Source organism: Schistocerca americana, chromosome 2 (assembly GCF_021461395.2).
Source record: "Schistocerca americana isolate TAMUIC-IGC-003095 chromosome 2, iqSchAmer2.1, whole genome shotgun sequence".
Taxonomy (NCBI): Eukaryota; Metazoa; Arthropoda; class Insecta; order Orthoptera; family Acrididae; genus Schistocerca; species Schistocerca americana.
In genome coordinates, this window is record NC_060120.1 from 385,239,122 (window position 1) to 385,258,968 (window position 19,847).

The window sequence follows — 19,847 nt, forward strand, 5'->3', positions numbered from 1 at the left end:
TTTTGTGGGTTAAACCTCTCCACAGTGTCTCATGGAATGAGATCATGTAACTGTTGTTTGTAAAACGCTCCTCGATGGGGACATTAAGCATGATCCCTTTGGAGTTATTTGAGAGAGTGAGGCCCTGTACCGGCATCAGTGTTCACCATCTCCCTTCATTCAGCCAGCCAGAGAGGCTTGCATTAGGCCATGAGGCACATGAATAAACAAATAAGGAGAAAATAATGTTATTAGCAGTATTTTCTTCAGTAATTCTGTAATGTTTTCGAATTTTTTGCAGAGGTACGAGAGCAGATGAATGCAGTGACAGCTTTCCTGGATGGTTCAGCTGTATATGATGAGCTGGGACCATCTTATCGCAAAATGGAAGAGGGAAGGGTTGACGTAGATGCATGTTCAAGGTCAGTTCCATTTCTAGGTCATTATTATCTGACCTATCTGAATGAGAGTGCTTGGTAACGGAAAGTGTTACACTGGTGTCGGTCTGGGGCTTATAAAAATCTGTGGAGCTGTTCATCACATAATGAGTATTAAATGATTAAAAGTTTCATTTCATTTCAAACATCTCCTTCATCGTTATCATCATCATCAGTATGAAGTGTGATCTCCTTGGGCACAAATGCATTCTTTATTCATTATGACATGGAAACTAATGCCTCTGGCCATCATCTTGAGAAGTTTGTTGCCTTGCTTGAAACACATGCTGTGGTAGTTCATGAAGATTACTGTCTGGAACCTGAAGTATACATGTGTACATCGCATCTCACATACACTCTTTGGCTGTTACATTAGGGAACTGGGCAGAACACTTGAGCATCCGTACATTCCTAAACATGTTTTTGGTATGAACTGCAGTGTGGGTCTTGCATTGTACTGCTAGAATGTGCCATTTGGTATGCTGGTTATAGAGAGTAGGACAACAGGATTTATAATTCTTGCCTCATCTCTGTCAACATTCACTCTCTATTCAACAATCACTAAATTAGTCCTGGTGTCACATCCAATAGCTCCCCATCCAATGATTCCAGAAGTTGGTGAGGTTTGGGTCCCAATAATTACTGCGGCCTGTGTCATAACAACAGGTTGACTACAGACGCATTGTAGTCAACCTAACTGCCAAAAACTGATGCAAGACTCATTGCTGAACAACAGAGAATACCATTCAGTGTCCCAGTTGACTGGCTTTATGTGAGTATGTGTTGTCCTGAATCCATCTCATCACCAGACATTCTATAGTCATTGCACTACAGCCAACTCTCTGTGCAGTCTGTCAGTATGATGCTCCCATATCCCTCATGTCAGCAGTTTGACTTTTTGCAAAATCCTTCAGATGACTACAACAAAACCAAACAGTGAAAAATCCAGGACAGAATGTAACAGTTTATGAAAAGGATATTTGCTGCTCACCATATAGCAGAGATGCTGAGTCACAATCTCCATCTATTCTTGTCTTCTGCAGGTCTTTTACACCAAATATACTCAATAATCTATTTTAGATCATGTGATTCTCAGCTGCCAATGTAATTGCTTCTCTACACAGCTCTTTCCAGATCCATGTTAATGATGATTTCGTAGATAATGTCCGACTAGCCTGTCATGTAAGTGTTTTCCATAGACTTATTGACTACTTTTCCTGTACTTTTTTAATTCATTCTTGCTCTATGCAATTTACATTTTTAACATCGGTTCATATTTCAGTGCTTTCAGTTTATTTAACACCAGTTTGCCAGTGAACCACATTTCACTTCCGTACAATGCTGTTTCTCTGACATTCACTTTTGCTTTGTACTTCTTGCCGGGCTTATACAAACATACAATGGACCCACAAAAGTAATGTATGCCTCAACTCAGATATCACTCACTTTGTAACAGAGAAATCTACTATGGTAAACCACTGTGTTAGCATGTGTCTTGTACAGGCATTGGTGCCATGGCTACCACAACATTTCATGAGGTGTCGATGCGAGCTGTCACTATTCACCTTGCTCGCTCTGGTGACAACATTGTGGGGCTGGCTGTAAGGCAACAGCACATTCAAACATCGAAAGACAGAACCGCGTCAGGGCCTACATACATCACAGATGGTCAGTGCCACCTCAGCACACTGATCAATAAACTAACTTCATATAATCCCAGAATGGAGAGCACTCTTCCTCTTTTTGCTATTGCTTTTCCTTCTAGTAACTTGAACTTTGCTCTTGTGATGAATTATGATTTGTATCTTAGATTCAGTGTGGGAAAAAGAATATACAGTATACTTCCTAGGTTCCCTGTGATACTACATATAAATGTCTTATGGTATACTACATATAAAGCTAGGGTTTATGAAGAATTTAGTGAAAGTGATGAATCAAAGACAAGCTTTCAAGTATTTAAAGAAGTAATTCTCACAACTCAGTGATGCTACAATCAAAGAAAGAATCTTCATTGTACTGCAAATCCAAGAACTGTTTAAGGAAGGAGCATTTAATAGGTTCTTGGATGGAAAAGAGAAAACAGCTTGCGGAACCTTCAGAAATGTTACTGGCAATTTCTTGGGAAATCAGTGAGCTGAAAATTACAACCTATCTGTTAATGAACTTTTGAGGACATTCTGAGAGCTAGGTTGTAACATGCCACTCAAGATCCACTTTTTAGGCTCTAAACTCAACTTCTTTCCAAACAATTGTGGTGCTGTGAGTGATGAGCGCCCATAGTGCTTTCAAGACATTTCAGCAATGAAAAGAATGTAGCAGGGCAAGTGTAGCTCATCTGTGCTTGCAGACTATTGTTGGAATGTCATGAGAGATATGCCAGAAGTCAATTACAAACTTAAACCAAGGATTTTATGTATATAAACTGAAGCAACAAGTGAAAATTTGTACCAAGGCCGGGAATAAAATCCAGGTGTCCTACGTACTAGGCAAGTGTATTAGCCACTAATCCATCTTGGCACAGTGGTTCACACAACTAGATGGATTACTGTGGCATGCCTCCCTCCTCAATCAAAATTCTCACTGCTGCCCCATTCTACTTTAAACTCTGCCTTATGCACTTCAGTCTATATACATAAAATCATATCTGATTGAGACCAATGAACTTGCCAAAACTGTGTCATTTCATTTGGAAACTAAGGAAACGGAAAGCAACAACAAAGTAGAGCTTCAGTATCTGATCAGTTCATACAATCTTAAATTAGTAATTGACCTATCCACAAGGATTACATTGGGCTGTCAGGCATAAATAGACATATATATATATATATATATATATATATATATATATATATATATATATATATATATATATATATAAAAAAAGAAAGATGATGAAACTTACCAAACAAAAGCGCTGGCAGGTCGATAGACACACAAACAAACACAAACATACACACAAAATTCTAGCTTTCGCAACCAATGGTTGCCTCGTCAGGAAAGAGGGAAGGAGAAGGAAAGACAAAAGGATATGGGTTTTAAGGGAGAGGGTAAGGAGTCATTCCAATCCCGGGAGCGGAAAGACTTACCTTAGGGGGAAAAAAGGACAGGTATACACTCGCACACACACACATATCCATCCACACATACACAGACACAAGCAGACATTTGTAAAGGCAAAGAGTTTGGGCAGAGATGATCTCTGCCCAAACTCTTTGCCTTTACAAATGTCTGCTTGTGTCTGTGTATGTGTGGATGGATATGTGTGTGTGTGCGAGTGTATACCTGTCCTTTTTTCCCCCTAAGGTAAGTCTTTCCGCTCCCGGGATTGGAATGACTCCTTACCCTCTCCCTTAAAACCCATATCCTTTTGTCTTTCCTTCTCCTTCCCTCTTTCCTGACGAGGCAACCATTGGTTGCGAAAGCTAGAATTTTGTGTGTATGTTTGTGTTTGTTTGTGTGTCTATCGACCTGCCAGCGCTTTTGTTTGGTAAGTTTCATCATCTTTCTTTTTAGATATATTTTTTCCCACGTGGAATGTTTCCCTCTATTTTATATATATATATATATATATATATATATATATATATATATATATATATATATATATATATATATATATATATATATATATATATATATATAGTCATAAGTATGTGCCATAGCTTCAACGTCACCTGAGGTTTGAATGGGTTGTCAGACCATGATGGACAACTCCACACTCTGCATGGCAGTATACCTGTGAAGACAGCAATTCCTACTTGGAAATATATAAAGTTAATGACCAGAGACTTACTGGAAATCCTTAAACATAAACTGCAGTGGGTGGGCTGGAGTCTTGTATACAGATTGAATGAAATTGACACTAATTTTAATATGTTCATAAATGTGTTCTCATCCCTCATTGAAGAGATTTTCCCAAACGAGTTTGTTAGAAGCAATATGCCTGCATTCCTGAACATGCCCTGGATCACAAAGGGAGTTAAACAGTCATGCAAAATAAAGAGGGAAGACCACACATTGCCATATAAAATATTTAAAAAATGAATTGACACACTCTGCATTCTTGTGGGCTTACGGCAGACTGATCAACGTGGTAAGAAACAAATAAATAAATATCACTTCTGGACAAATCTCCAGGTTAAGATCAGAATAATTACAGTACGCACAGAGGCATTTGCACAATCATTATTCCTGTGCCCCATATGTGAATGGAATGGGAAGAAGTGCTAATAACTGGTAAAATTGGAAGTACTCTCAGCCATGACCTTCACAGTGGTTTGCGGAGTATGAATGTAGATGAATCTTTGACTCCTACATTAGTTGCCTGATTACTTACTGTACATGGAAGAAATGTTCCTCTAATGTAATTAACAAGTAGCTTTATAAGCTGGAAGAAAAATGGTTATTGGAAATTCATTACAATTTTGTAACATTCGTTTGGGTGTGTCATGACATTAAAGTTACTGATATCGACTGCAGGCCACATTCATACTCCAAAATTATGATGAAAATGATGGATATGGTGTCTATAAAACACTTATTTTATGCCCCATATTGGGGGATAGCTTTGTAAATCCTTCCTGCTATCTCCAACAAAAATTATATCTATAAAAAAACAGGATCACCAAAATGAACATACTAAGGTAAAATAAATGTGGAAAACGTTTATTTATTATGTGGCGGCAGATACACTTGGAGCAAGGGGTTTGTGCAAAGAAGACTTTTCAAGGGATGAAGTAGAAACTTCCCACTGGTCTCCACGATCAAGGATACAAATACTAACTTGATACAGGAGTATGTTTTCATACTCACTTCCAAACACAAAATTGAAAGAAAATAATGTAAAATTAAAAAGACCTTAATTTGCAAATTTTCTGTAAATTAATAAGAACAGTTAATATCATAAGAAGAATGAGTACCTGTTCGGGAATGGAAATTCAGTAAATTTTCGGTATGTCATCTAATGGCCAGTTTCTCTCTGCAACTGCATTGGTATAGATATATGATTCATCACTTTGATTTGTTATAATATACACATACCATACTATACAAGTAATTACTCTTGAAGAGATGTCATCTTTATAGCTTTAATCACATATAACCAATTTGAAATATGAGAACAGCATCAATATATGATTACCACAGTGGAGCAGAATTTGTCAACCAGATTTTAAATGTAAATGTTTTTCTTTAGGTGCCAAGAGAAATCTGCATTAGGGGCTCTTTATTCTGTACTTCTTCAAGAGCATAACAATGTAGCATCCAAACTTGCTGCCTTAAACAGCCATTGGTCAGATGAAACTGTATTCCAAGAAGCTCGTCGAATTGTTGTGGCTGAGATTCAACACATAACTTTCAATGAATTTTTACCAACAGTCCTGGGACAGGTCAGTATAAATTAAGGTCTCTGTTTACTTTACATTCAATTCTTTTTAAGAAATGCACCCACTTTGAAACCTTTTTTCTGGAATGATATCAGTTTATTAATAATACCCATGAATATAGTGTATTTGTTAACAGAAATTGTTTTATGTGAAAAAATAGTTTGATTTTATGATCACAAACAATGCAGAATTTGATTTTCACAACAATAAACACTTATAAAGTTATTAAAAATATTTTTGCAAGACCCAAACTATTTTCATAATACATTGAAAGTATTAGATCCCTAACAGTCACAAGATTAATAAAATATGTCCAATAAGTATGCTTGTTCATGTTTTAGCCATTCAAACATTTGTCTATTATCAATGTCTTCACACACACACACACACACACACACACAGAGAGAGAGAGAGAGAGAGAGAGAGAGAGAGAGAGAGAGAGAGAGAGAGAGAGAGAGCGAGAGAGAGAGAGAGAGAGAGAGAGTTTCTTTTATTCTGCATTTCATTTTAGTTATCGTAACGCCTGATTATAATATTAATAGGTAAAAAACTGCACTTACCAGGTGGTAGGCTATTTATCTGTATAATATGCTGTTGTATTCTGTTTTTGTTACATGTGCTGTGCCTTAAAATTGATCATATAAATTAAGAGTATAACCACCCAACATTTTTATCTGTGTGTGAACTATTACAAAATAATTGTAGATATTTTTGCTGTAACTCATTTTTCAGGTTGTATCCCAGAGACCGGAACTGAAACTTAAAGAACAAGGGTATTTTACAAGTTATTCAAGCTCAAATCATGCTGGAACAATCAACAGTGTGGCAACAACAGCACTCCAAATTTTCCGTTTCATGGTACCTGAATCACTGGTATGTCTTTTGAATGTTTTCAATTAAGCACTGTTAAAGCATTACTAAGGCTATAATTCTCACACTATGCTATGGAAATTTGATATAAAAGTTACAGATAAATAAATTGGTTATGTGCACCAAAAGCTTTGATGCTGTAACAGCAACGAGTAAATGATGATACTGAACCATAAACTTAGAAAACAGCAAGCTTTCTCACTTTATTTCAAGAATAAAAAGGAGAAACTGAAAAAAAGGAAAATGTTAAAAGACTTTTCTTGAAGGAATATAGCTTGAAGAGAAACTTTTAACTCACAGAGCATGATGTAATGTGTGATAGTTGTGTGAAGTGCTTTCATTTTGTGTGAAGTGCTTCCAAATAGTCTCACACAATCAAAGCTACTGGATTTAAGACCACAGATACACTGAGGAGCCTAAACATTATGACTAATGTCCACTGTGAGATTGAATGCTGCCGCCTGGTAGCATTGTGGGGATGCAATTTGGTAAGGAAATACACTCCAAGACAAAAAAAAGCTCTGCTAAGAAATTATCCAAATGGGACAAAAGTTGGTAGATCTGATGTACATTTACAGTTTTGGAAAAATTGGATGATTTGTTGAAGAGAGAGAGCTTCACAAATTGAGCAAGTCAGTAACACTTTGGTCCTCTTTCAGCCCTGATGCAAGCAGTTATTTGGCTTGGCACTGATTGATAAGAGTTGTTGATGTCCTCCTGAGTGATATTGTGCTAAATTCTATCCAATTGGCATGTTAGGTCATCAAAAGCCCGAGATAGTTGGAGAGTCCTGCCCATATTGCTCAAAATGTTCTCAGTTGTGGAGAGATCCAGCAAACTTGCTTTCCAATGTAGGCATTGGCAAGCATAAAGACAAGCAATAGAAACTCTGGCCGTGTTTGGGCAGTCATTATCTTGCTGAAATGTATGCCCACGATGACTCGCCATGAGCGGCAACAAACCGGAGCATGGAATATCATCATCGTACGCTACTATGCTGTAAGGATGTCATGGATGACAACCAAAGGTGTCCTACTACAAAAAGAAATGCCACCTCAGACCATCACTCCTGGTTGTCACGCTGTGTAGTTGGTGGGCAATAGTCAGGTTGCTATCCCACCACTGTCTGGGACATCTCCAGGCACATCTTCAGCCTGAAATCTCATTGACTGAAGTAGAGTTGTTTTCAGTAATGAGTCCCACTTCGAACTGAGCTCCAGTGACCAGTGAAGATGGGTCTGGAGATGCTCTAGACAGCATTAGAATACCAACCTGATTGTTGCCTTCCATATAGCCCAACAACCAGGAGTGATGGTCTCAGGGTGCCATTTCTTTTCATTGTAGGACCTCTCCAGTTGTTATCTGTGATACTGTGCAGTGCAGCAGTACATCGATGATATTCTATGCCCCCTTTTGTTGCCTTTCATGACAAGCCATCCTGGTCTTACATTTCAGCAAGATAATGCCCACCCACATGCGAGGAGAGTTTCTACTGTCACACTATTTGGACAGAATTTTGGATGGTTTGCTCAGGAGGAAATCAAACAGCTGTTTATATCAATGCCAAGCCGAATAACAGCTTGCATGAGGACCATACATGGGCCAAAGCATTGTTGACATGTTTTGTTTGTGAATCTCCTCTTCATAAATAAATCATCCAATCTTTCTGAAATTGTAAGCAGCAGAAATGAATGGGGAATCATTCTAGTGCTGATACAGGCCACAGATGAGGAAATCCACTGACGTAAGCAACTTTGAAAGGGCAGATTGTTATGACCCCATGTCTGGGAATGAGCATCTCAGAAGCAGCAAAGCTACTTTCAGTTGTTGACATGCTACTGTCAGGATCATCTGTAGAAAGTGGTTGAATGACAGTGAAACACAAGTAGGCAACAACATGTTGGACGTGCATGCCTCATCATAGAAGTTGGAGGTCAGAGGCTTTCCTGCTCTATAAGGCAGGATAGGCAGTGATGTGCGGCAGATGTGATGACAAAATACAATGATGATGCAAGTAACAGTGTTTGTAGCACACCAGTCAGTGCATGTTCTTGGAAATGAGGTCCACATTGTATGACCCCTATGTGTTCCCATGTTGACCTAATGAACTCACCAGTTGCAATAGCAGTGGACATAGAATCATAGCAATTAGACCATGGATCAGTGAAAACATATCACCTAGTTGGATGAATCATGTATCTTGTTACACCAGCTCAATAGTAGTGCTCAGATAAGCAGTCATCCTGAGAAATACAGTTCAAAAAGTTCACTGTGCTACAGGCAAAGTTAGCTGTGGGATGATGTTAGGGTATAGAAGACATTCCTCTGTGTTTCCATGGGACATGTGGTAGCAAAAGAAGGCACCACAGTAGTTGTGGACTGTCATTGTTGTGGTCTTCAGACTAAAGACTGGTTTGATGCAGCTCTCCATGCTAGTCTGTCCTGTAAAAGCCTCTTCATCTTTTTATAACTACTACAACTTTAATTAGTTGCACATTCTACATATCCAGTCTTAAACATTCTTCTACAGACAACATTTCAAATACCTCTAACATGTCTGAACTGATGATTATCCATGTTACACTTCTGTACAAGGCTACACTCCAGAAATATATCTTCAGAAAAGACTCCATAATTGTGGAGTATGTGAACATTATTGAGACAACATTCTTTCATCATACCTGATCTATTCCTTATTGGTGATTGATTCTTCCACTATGGTAACTGTCAGTGTCCCAAGGCCAAAATTGTGCTACAGTGTTTTGAGGAGCATGATAATGAACTCAAGTTGATGCCTTGACCACCAAATTCACATCATCTGAACCCAATTAAATACATCTGAGACACTATCAGGCACAAGCTCCCCACCCTCAAACCATCGACCCTTTGCATAGACATCTGGTGCTACATATCTGTGGGAACCTATCAAGGACGTATCAAAACAGTCTTATGCAGAATCACTGCTGCACTGCATTCCAGAGGTGGACCAACACACTACATAGTGAGATTTTAGGTTTTCCCACTGCAAGAAAGTTTTGAATGAGTGATTGTCTTCTGCTGAGCAGTCCCTTTACATCCCCTATCTCCTGCTCTCAGCCTCTAGCTAGCTGGCTCAGGGAGTAGTGCTGGGAGAAGAGCAATGTTGGGGCTCAACCCAATCTCTTCAGTCATATCATGGGTGGAGCTGGATGTGGGTCTCTGCCACCAAAGCGAAAAAGTGTCCTCATCTTCTTCAGTTACCACAATAGGAGCATATTTCCACATAGATTGCCCCTGTGCTTTGAAATGCTCAAGGCTGGGTCCTAGGTCTTGTTTAACTGAAGGCTGCAGCCTTTATTTATTAGATCATCAAGTAGTCAGATCTCAACAGCCTAGAACACAATCCTGGAACCTGTTGGACTGATGAAACACCTTGGTACTACCTTAATTCATGGCATATGCATAGGAGATGCAGTGCTCTGCTACATAGTATTTTGTCAGCTGTTCATTATCTGTGTGGGATTTATGCTCAGTGCATCTCTCCTGTACTATCCAGAAAGTCTAGTCTTCAAATATTGTCCTCCACTGGCAAGGAATGTGGTAGACTCTCGTTTTCACAGTCCTAGGTCACCCCTGACTGATCCCAACTAGGTTTTTGTCTTGGGTTGTGGGTGGAATACGCTCTTGGCATTATGTTTCCAGAGTATTCTTCTGATTGCTGATGTGTTCCTGATGTATGGGATAACAGCCATTGCAACAAGTTTCTCTTCTTGCTCAGCAGGCTGTGGTCTTCGCTTCTTTGGTCTTAAGGCACTCTGTATCAGGCAGTTGCCGTAAACATTCCTATGGAACATAACCTTTAGGTTCTACAGTTTGGCTGCTAGATCGTCATGGTCTGACATTTCGCATACCCTGTGCATTAGTGTGCTTTGGACAGCTCATTGTGAAGCGGCATGACAGTTGGAGGTGTGCAAGTACAAATCTTTGTGTGATAGTTTACAGTAGAATCTGTGTGCTAGTATACCATTTAGTCTTTGGTTGATAAGCATACCCAGAAATAGAAGTTAATTATTTTCTCCTATGTCCATTGTGAATTTGATGTATTGGTGTGGCAAATTCTTATGTTGCAGGATGTCTTGTTGGTGACTGTCGTTGCAGCCAGATTATGAATGTATCATCTATATACTGAAAAAAGTGCGAAGGCTTGTAAACTGATGACTCCAGTACTTCCATGAACATATTGACCATCACTGCTGAGAGCAAGCAGTCCATTGCTACTTTGTCTGTTCGTTAGTAATAATTTCCATCAAACAGAAAATAGGTTGACACAGCACGAATTAAAACAGTTTTATTAGTGGCAGTCCAAACATTTCTCTTATGAGGCTTAGCAAGTCTCCTAAAGGCACCCTTTTAAGGAAAGGTACCATATCAACGCTTGCCATGAGGTCTCCTTGGCCCAATTGGAATTTCTGAAGCTGCTGGATGAAATGCGCCAAATTCCATATGTGGCTCTGGCATTTGCTGACAGAGGGGCAGGGCATCACTCTCAGGTGTTTTGCTAATTTATATCTTGGAGTGCCAATGTTATAACAGTTGGACAGAATGGCATTCCTTCTTCATGAAATTTTGGTAGTCCATAAAGTCTGTGTGGTGCAGCTACTTGTGAACAAAGTCTCTGCACTGTCTTTTTATATGGAAATGTACAATGGAGGAGCTCAATGGTCTCTCTCTTCACATGGTTGATAGGAAACTTAAAATGTAAACTCCGTCCACACCCCCTGGCAGACCCAATGGTACCAACTGTCTGCCATTTCATCCTCTGACATTAGCATCATTGGATGTGTTATGAAGGGGCATGATGTCAGCACGCTATTCCCCCACCCTACATCAGTTTTCATGACCTTGAGCCACTACCACTTGGTCAAGTGGCTCCTCAGTTGGCATCATAATGTTGAGTGCACCTTGTTCCTCTCCTCCCACCAAGGATAACTTCCTGGCAGTACAAAATATTTGATCACCTGCAACTGAGGAGCATATTTACAGAAAAAAATACACTTCAGTTGCCAGTAATTTTCTTAATTTATTCCACAACTGGTTTCAGTACTTAAAGCTTCATCTTCAAGTGCCACCAAATAGTTATGAGAACACACCTGTGGAGCGTAGGACCAGCAACCATAGTGCCCACCTGGACAGCGTGATGCGGAAATGACTGGTCACATAATGTACCTCAATGGCAGGCTGATCCAGCTAACGCACTTACTCGTGAGTTGGGGAGCGCACACTTGCCTGTGGAGCACTGCCTCATGGTCATGCACTGTGGCTGTATGAGCACACAGCTGGAATGAGCATGTGTACAAGTGAAGGGGCAGGCTAGTGTGTGATGTCATGAGGAACTTCAAATCCCATCTCGGTCATGGCTGTTTTCGAAAGAGCTCTAATTCTAATTTAATCTGTATGAATTAAGTCAGAGTTATAAACTGAAGGCCATACAAATGTAACAGCTGGTAAGGGATGAGCCGTATGTATGAAAGTGTCCAGCAAAGCAGATTAACAAGCAACATTTGCACTAGTAACTAAAGAATTATTGAATTTTTTAAATTATTTTTAGACAAGTTTACTTATATCAGGTGATATCTGCAGTGATGTGCAGCATTCTGTTCATTGCAGGGTCCTGAAGCAATGGCCTATCTTTGTTCCTATCGTCTTCATTGCACTGCTCACAATGTTATGTTGGCCCAAACATGCACATAATCCTAGCTACATTCCAGCACAGTCTTGAGAATGTCTCTGTCTTGACATTAAACAATGGGAAGTCCAGATTGGAATATCAACAGTTATGAACAGTACAGGTAGCTACTCACTATAAAGATGACAGGCACAATGAAAAGACTGTTGCACACTAAACTTTTGGCCAAAGCCTTCTTCAGAAAAGAAATGAAAACACACACATTCACACAAGCAGGTGCACTTCATGCACATATAACCAAATTCGCTACTTTAGCAGTCCTGCTAAAACACACACACTTTCACACAAGCAGGAACACTTCACACACACAAGACCACTATCTCTGGCCGCTTGGCCCACTGCTGAAGTGACCGGAGATAGTGGTCACGTGTGAATGTAGTGTGCCTGCTTATGTGAATGTGCATGTGTTTTTCTTTCTTTTCTGAAGAAAGCTTTGCCCAAAAGCTTCTATCTGTCAGAATATGTGATCTGTATGGTTAGCAGCAATATGTCTACATTTTGATACCATTGAGAAAATTTCAAACAACTATAGTACCTGCCTTTTATCAACATTGAATTTTGTAAGTCAATTAGTTCTAATTGCATTGTAGATGGCAGTTCATCAGATATGTCTCAAAAAGAAGTACTTGAACAAATAACTGAATAAAATGTTCAGTTCTTCAAACCACAGCACAAAACTCTTTGTTAGTTGATTAATTACATGTTGATAGTTTCTGAAGGTGACGTCAGCAGGTAAATTAAGAAAATCAGGATGAGGTAAGAAAGTCAGATATCCGTTCCCTCTCAAATAAAGGAAGCTTACCTCTGAATGCCCTGTTTTCATGCATGTGTACTGGCAACAAATCTTTCCCCTGTAGTGACACATTCAGTGTACTTAGTGTGCATCATTATATCACCCAGAGGAGCAAGTTCTGATTTGCATTTTGGTTCCCTGAGACAAGGAATTTATTCCTCTTTCTAGTTTAGAAACAATGCTGTTTCCTCAGGAACTGCAAATAACTTCAAGATTCTTACTTTTGCTGATCCAGTGAATGGTGCAGTGGTAATGTGTACCTCTATACTCAGCTTCGTTATCTCAAAGACACCCTTTGAACAGTTGATGGCCAACACCCTGCCATTGCACAAAATTCCCCACAATGTCCATTGTATGAAGAAGTTTCACAGTTTCAGCACACAGTGCCTCCTGATGAATGAAACAGTGTCTACTGCATATGTCCTTTCCATAGTCACAGTGAAATTTATTTTTTAAGTGAGAGACAAAAACAATGATTGACACCGACCAATTTGTGGCACACTGTGGCCACAGAGGCTATAAGATGAACATCAACAAAAGCAAAATGAGGATAATGAATGTAGTCAAATTAAATCACGCAACGCTGAGGAAATTAGATTAGGAAATGAGACACAAAGTAGTAGATGATTTAGCTATTTGGGCAGTAAAATAACTAAAGATGGTCGAAGTAGTGATGATATAAAATGTAGATTGGCGTTGACAAGGAAGGTATTTCTGAAGAAGAGAAATTTGTTATTATCAAGTATAATTTAAATGTCAGGAAGTCTTTTCTGAAAGTATTTGTATGGAATGGAGTATGGACATGAAACATGGACGATAAACAGTTTAGACAAGAAGAGAATAGAAGCTTTTGAAATATGGTGCTACAGAAGAATGCTGAAGATTAGATGGGTGAATCATGTAGGGCCTAACTAATGAGGAGGTACTGAATAGAATTGGGGAGAAGAGGAATTTATGGCACAACTTGACTAGAAGAAGGTATTGGTTCATAGGACACAATCTGAGGCATCAAGGGATCATCAATTTAGTACTGGAGGGAAGCATGGAGGGTAAAAACCTTAGAGAGAGACCAAGATATGTATACAGTAAGCAGATTCAGAAGGATGTAGATTGTAGTAGTTACTCAGAGATAAAGAGGCTTGCACAGGATAGAGTAGCATGGAGACCTGCATCAAACCAGTCTTTGGACTGAAGACGACAACAACAATAACGATGGCCACAGAATGAAGGTTTCCCATGGCAAGTTCGTGCTGTCCACAGACTCAAAATATTGAGCCCTGTCATCATGTAATTCAGTGGTACTATATGTAGCAGCTCCTCTGTAACTTACAGTTGCATTTCCATACAGTGTATCATAAAAGCACGTTGAGCACAATCAGATATATCTGTGCTCTCATCGAGTGCAAGAGAAAAAGTCGTGAAACTCTGGGCTTTATTGCTGAGTTGTGCCTCCAAATAATCTTCACTGTTGAAGATTTAATGGGACACCATTTCCTTTGAGAGACAATCATCTTCAAACTTTGCTAATTCCCTTGGAACTACACATTCTGCTACTGCTACCACACATTATTAAATGAAATGTCTTAAAAAAAAATGGTTCACCAGTTAGTGCTATCATATGAGCTACTTTGTAACTTATTTTATGTCTGTAGGTTAGACTCTAGTCTGTACTGTATGCAGATGATTGATGTTGTCACATTTTTTACAATGTATATTTATTGCAAACTCACAACATAAAAGTAAAGTTCCACAAAAGGCAATTAACAGAAATGATCTTCGTTGATAAGTTTGAATGTGCCAGAGGGGAAAGTCTCTCACGACCTGGGTCATGACGAGATCATGACATAATTGCTGCTGCACAACTACACTGTAGAACCGAGTCCCAGGGAGAGTTCTGGTGGTTTCTGGGTGGCATAGCAGAATGATGCTGTGTAATACAGAGTCAGCACAAGCTCCAACAGATGGGACATCGTAGGCAACCAGTGCGAGTGGTCTGGAACGAAGCTGTGACTGCAACTGACAACTTGCGGTAGCACCACAGCTTAAGTATACCATGACAGAGGGACAGCCAGGGGCTCCTGATAACGATGTGGCCTGCAGATGCAAGATAGGCCACGAAAACAGCAACAACATTGTTGCTGTGCGTGCATCCTATGGTTGATGGTAACAGTCACTGGTGGTATCTGCTAGCGGTGACCCTGTAAACAGAGTGTTTACTATCAGCAACAAATCCAAACACAGGATGTGCTGACAGGATGTGTATGTGGCTACAGCCTGTAGAAGTCAGGGGCGGCAACCTGCAGGGTGTAGAAGGTGTGCCAGAAACAGGATTCGCTGAGGATGCTGGAGCCCAGCCCTGCGTGTACTCCAACTTGTTTGCACAAATTATAACTTCATTTAGGATTTCTTCAGCAGCATTCAGCTGAAATAAATAAATGTACTGCAGTAGTACAAAAAAGACAGTTTTTACAGTTATAAAACAATCTTCAATCACAATTTTTTTCCTGTAACTGAAGTGATGTTAGTTCTAATGACCTGGGCAGTGGGCTTCTGTGACTAGTCATTTTTTTGTTGCTGTCACTACTCCACATTTGTGAGAAATAAACAGGTGGAGGTGCATTTGTTTACGTGTGCCATCAGACTAGATGCATGACGTCAACAGCCTCCAACACCACAGCTCGGAGCTGAGGCTGTGGGTATTCATGCCCGTGGGGCAATTGTTGGAACAGCCTGCTCTAATGTGAGTAGGTTCACAGCAAAATTAAGAAACTTTACTGGCTTAATAACAGGTAGAGCATCTTGTGGCCTCCCTTTTCTCTCTGCTGATATACTGAAAGAACTGAATCATACTACATTTTGTGAAGGTTGTTCATCACACCTAAACTACAGTTGCCAACCAAATCACCAGAGGAGACAGCCTGGCCCTGATCAGGGTGTGTACCCAGTACACTCGACACACTCCACTTACAGTTGACGTTGACTCTCTCTCTGCTGACTCTTAGAAGTGGACACACACAGTTAGCCAGTCTTAAAACAACAGACTGTTACAGTTGACCACTTGCAGACAAGCTGCCATTAAACCAATGCAAGAGGAACCTCAGACCACTGCACTCAGTTGTACGAAGAAAATAATTGATGATGCCACGTTATCTGTAGTAGGAAAGTGGCTAAATTTTGCACCGACCTTGATGACCCTACTAACAGTGGTATTTATCAGAATGATGGAACAGTTTGCTATTGCTCATCCATGGGATGCTGCAGAGGAAATACAATATGAATGTGCTGTACACTTACTGTGGCTGTTCCACCAAAGCCAAACATCTCCAAGGGAGAGAGGGAAGTGCTTAAGTAGCTACAAGAAGGTTCTTAGATAGTCATCCTCCCAGAAGACAAAGGAAATTGTACGGTTCTGCCATTGTCAAGAATACAGGCAAAAAATGTATGACCCATTTGAGGACGATACTTGCAAGAGAACCAAAGACAACTCTATGAACTGAGTAAAGAGGATGGCCATTGAGATTCTCTATCACAATACCCAAATAAGAGGACAGTGAAGAAACATTGTCCATGAGCAGCTGTGCCATCTGGAGTTTATGGACTACCTAAAGTCCTCAAGGAAGGAATGGCGCTCTGCCCAATTGTTAGCAACATTAGCTCATCAACATATGAATTGGCAAAACACCTGATAGTGAGGTCCAGCCTCTCTTTGGACAAATGCCAGCATCACATATGGAACTCAGCACATTTCATCCAACAGTTCCAGAAATTCCAACTGGGCCAAGAAGACCTCATGGTAAGCTTTGACATGGTATCTTTCTTCACAAGGGTACCTCTAGGAGACCCGCGAAGCCTCATAAGAGAAAAGTTTGGACAAGCACTAACAAACTGTTTTAATTCATGCTATGTCAGCCTGCTTTTTATATAATGGAAATTACTATGAACAAACAGCTGCAGTAGTGATGGGTTGGATGCTATCACCTGTGGTGGCCAGTATGTTTATGAAGGCTTTGGAATCAGCAGTCTAGAAGCCCTCATTCTTTTTGCGATATTTACATGATACATTCATAATCTGGCTGCAAGAATGACATTATTACAGGACTCTGTGCAACATATGAATTCACCACACCAGAGCATCAAATTCATGATAGAGATGGAAGAAAATAATTAACTTCCATTTCTAGATGTGCTTATCAAGCAAAGACCAGATGGCACATTAGGACACAGCATCTACCATAAACCAACACATATCAGTTTGTAGTTGCACACGTCCAGCTGTTATGCCCCTTCACAATGAGGTGTCCTAGGTACAGTAGTGTAGAAAGCATGCAAAATGTCAGACCGTGACAGCCTATCAGCCAAACTGCAGAACGTACAGGTAGTGTTCCATATGAACAGTTACAGTGACTGTCAGAGGTGCCTTGAGCCCAAAGAAGCCATTACCACAGTCTGTTGAGCATGAAGAGAAACTTGTTGTTTTCGATTGGTGAGAGATCTGGAGAATGTGCTGGCCAGGGCAGCAGTTGACTATTTTCTGTATCCAGGAAAAATTAGCAGAATACTCTGGAAACAAAATGTCAAATGCATCTTTTGCCACCACCCAAAACAAAGGCCTTTTTGGGAACAGTCAAGGATGACCTATTACTCTGGAAACAGGAGTTTACTGAATCCCTTGCCAGTGCAGGAAAATATATGTAGACCATACTGTGTGGATGGCACAGGAGAGATGCACTGTCACTTCTGACAGTGTATTCTAAAAGAGGCTGTAGAAATCCAACTGCTTGATGAGTTAATACACTACTGGCCATTAAAATTGCTACACCAAGAAGAAATGCAGATAATAAACAGATATTCATTGGACAAATATATTATACTAGAACTGACATGTGATTACATTTTCATGCAATTTGGGTGCCTAGATCCTGAGAAATTAGTACCCAGAACAACCACCTCTGGCCATAATAACGGCCATGATACGCCTGGGCATTGAGTCAAACAGAGCTTGGATGGCGTGTACAAGTACAGCTGCCCATGCATCTTCAACATGATACCACAGTTCATCAAGAGTAGTGACTGGTGTATTGTGACGAGCCAGTTGCTCAGCCACCATTGACCAGACGTTTTCAATTGGTGAGAGATCGGGAGAATGTGCTGGCGAGGGCAGCAGTCGACAACTTTCTGTATTCAGGAAGGCCTGTACAGGACCTACAACATGCGGTCGTGCATTATCCTACTGAAATGTAGGGTTTCGCAGGGATTGAATGAAGGGTAGAGCCACGGGTTGTAACACATCTGAAATGTAACGTCCACTGTTCAAAGTGCCGTCAAAGCGAACAAGACATGACTGAGACGTGTAACCAATGGCACCCCATACCATCATGGCAGGTGATACAGCAGTATGGCAATGACAAATACACGCTTCCATTGTGTGTTCACTGTGATGTTGCCAAACACTGATGTGACCATCATGATGCTGTAAACAGAACCTGGATTCATCCGAAAAAGTGACGTTTTGCCATTCGTGCACCCTGGTTCGTCATTGGGTACCCCATCGCAAGCACTCCTGACTGTGATGCAGTGTCAAGGGTAACGGCAGCCATAGTCTCCGAGCTGACAGTCCATGATGCTGCAAACATCGTCAAACTGTTCATGCAGATCGTTGTTGTCTTGCAAACGTCCCCATCTGCTGACTCAGGGATCGAGACGTGGCTGCATGATCTGTTACAGCCATGCGGATAAGATGCCTGTGATCTCAACTTTTAGTGATACTAGGCCATTGGGATCCGGCATGGCATTCCGTATTACGCTCCTGAACCCACCGATTCCATATTCTGCTAACAGTCATTGGATCTCAACCAACACGAGCAGCAATGTCGTGATACGATAAATCGCAATCGCAATAGGCTACAATCCAACCTTTATCAAAGTCGGAAATGTGATGGTACGCATTTCTCCTCCTTACATGAGGCATCACTATAACGTTTCACTAGGCAGCGCCAGTCAACTGCTGTTTGTGTATGAGAAATCAGTTGGAAACTTTCCTCATGTCAGCACGTTGTAGGTGTCGCCACCAGTGCCAACCTTGTGTGAATGCTCTGAAAAGCTAATCATTTGCATATCACAGCATCTTCTCCCTGTCGGTTAAATTTCATGTCTGTAGCACATCATCTTCATGGTGTAGCAATATTAATGGCCAGTAGAAAGACAGAAGCCTTCAATTAAACAAGGACTGGGACCTTGCATTCAAAATGGTCAAAGCACAAGGGCGGTTTATGTAGAAATCTGCTCCTGTCATGGCAACTGAAGAAGACACAGACATATTGTCATCATGCTGACAGAGACATGCATCCAGTTGCAGCCACAGTAGGACTGAGAACATTCGTTTGAACCACTACACCACGCTTCCTCCACCACAATACCAGGTTCGTGTCTGAACCGGCTGGCCGGAGGCTGCAGCTAGGGAGAGGGGATAGAAAGGTGGTATCCAGCAGAAAACAGTCAGTCATCTGGACTGACTGAATGTGGCAAGAAGTCAACTTGCCAAAATATCACATCTTCTAGATGATTGAGAAATATTCAAAAACGCTATACAGCAGTTCATCAAATGTTTTGGTTCTTCAGTGTTGTTCACAATTTTACTTTACAATTATACTGAAAATTTT

General features: G+C 40.4%; 1 protein-coding gene across 1 annotated transcript in view; it reads left to right on the plus strand.

Annotated features, from left to right (window-relative positions):
* The window catches only part of LOC124594102, a 394,923-nt gene that overhangs the window by 252,837 nt on the left and 122,239 nt on the right, over positions 1–19,847 (plus strand). The window contains exons 8-10 of the mRNA XM_047132453.1: positions 281–401; positions 5,611–5,803; positions 6,533–6,673. Of these exons, the coding sequence (XP_046988409.1) occupies positions 281–401; positions 5,611–5,803; positions 6,533–6,673 (455 nt within the window). The remainder of the gene's footprint in view (positions 1–280; positions 402–5,610; positions 5,804–6,532; positions 6,674–19,847) is intronic.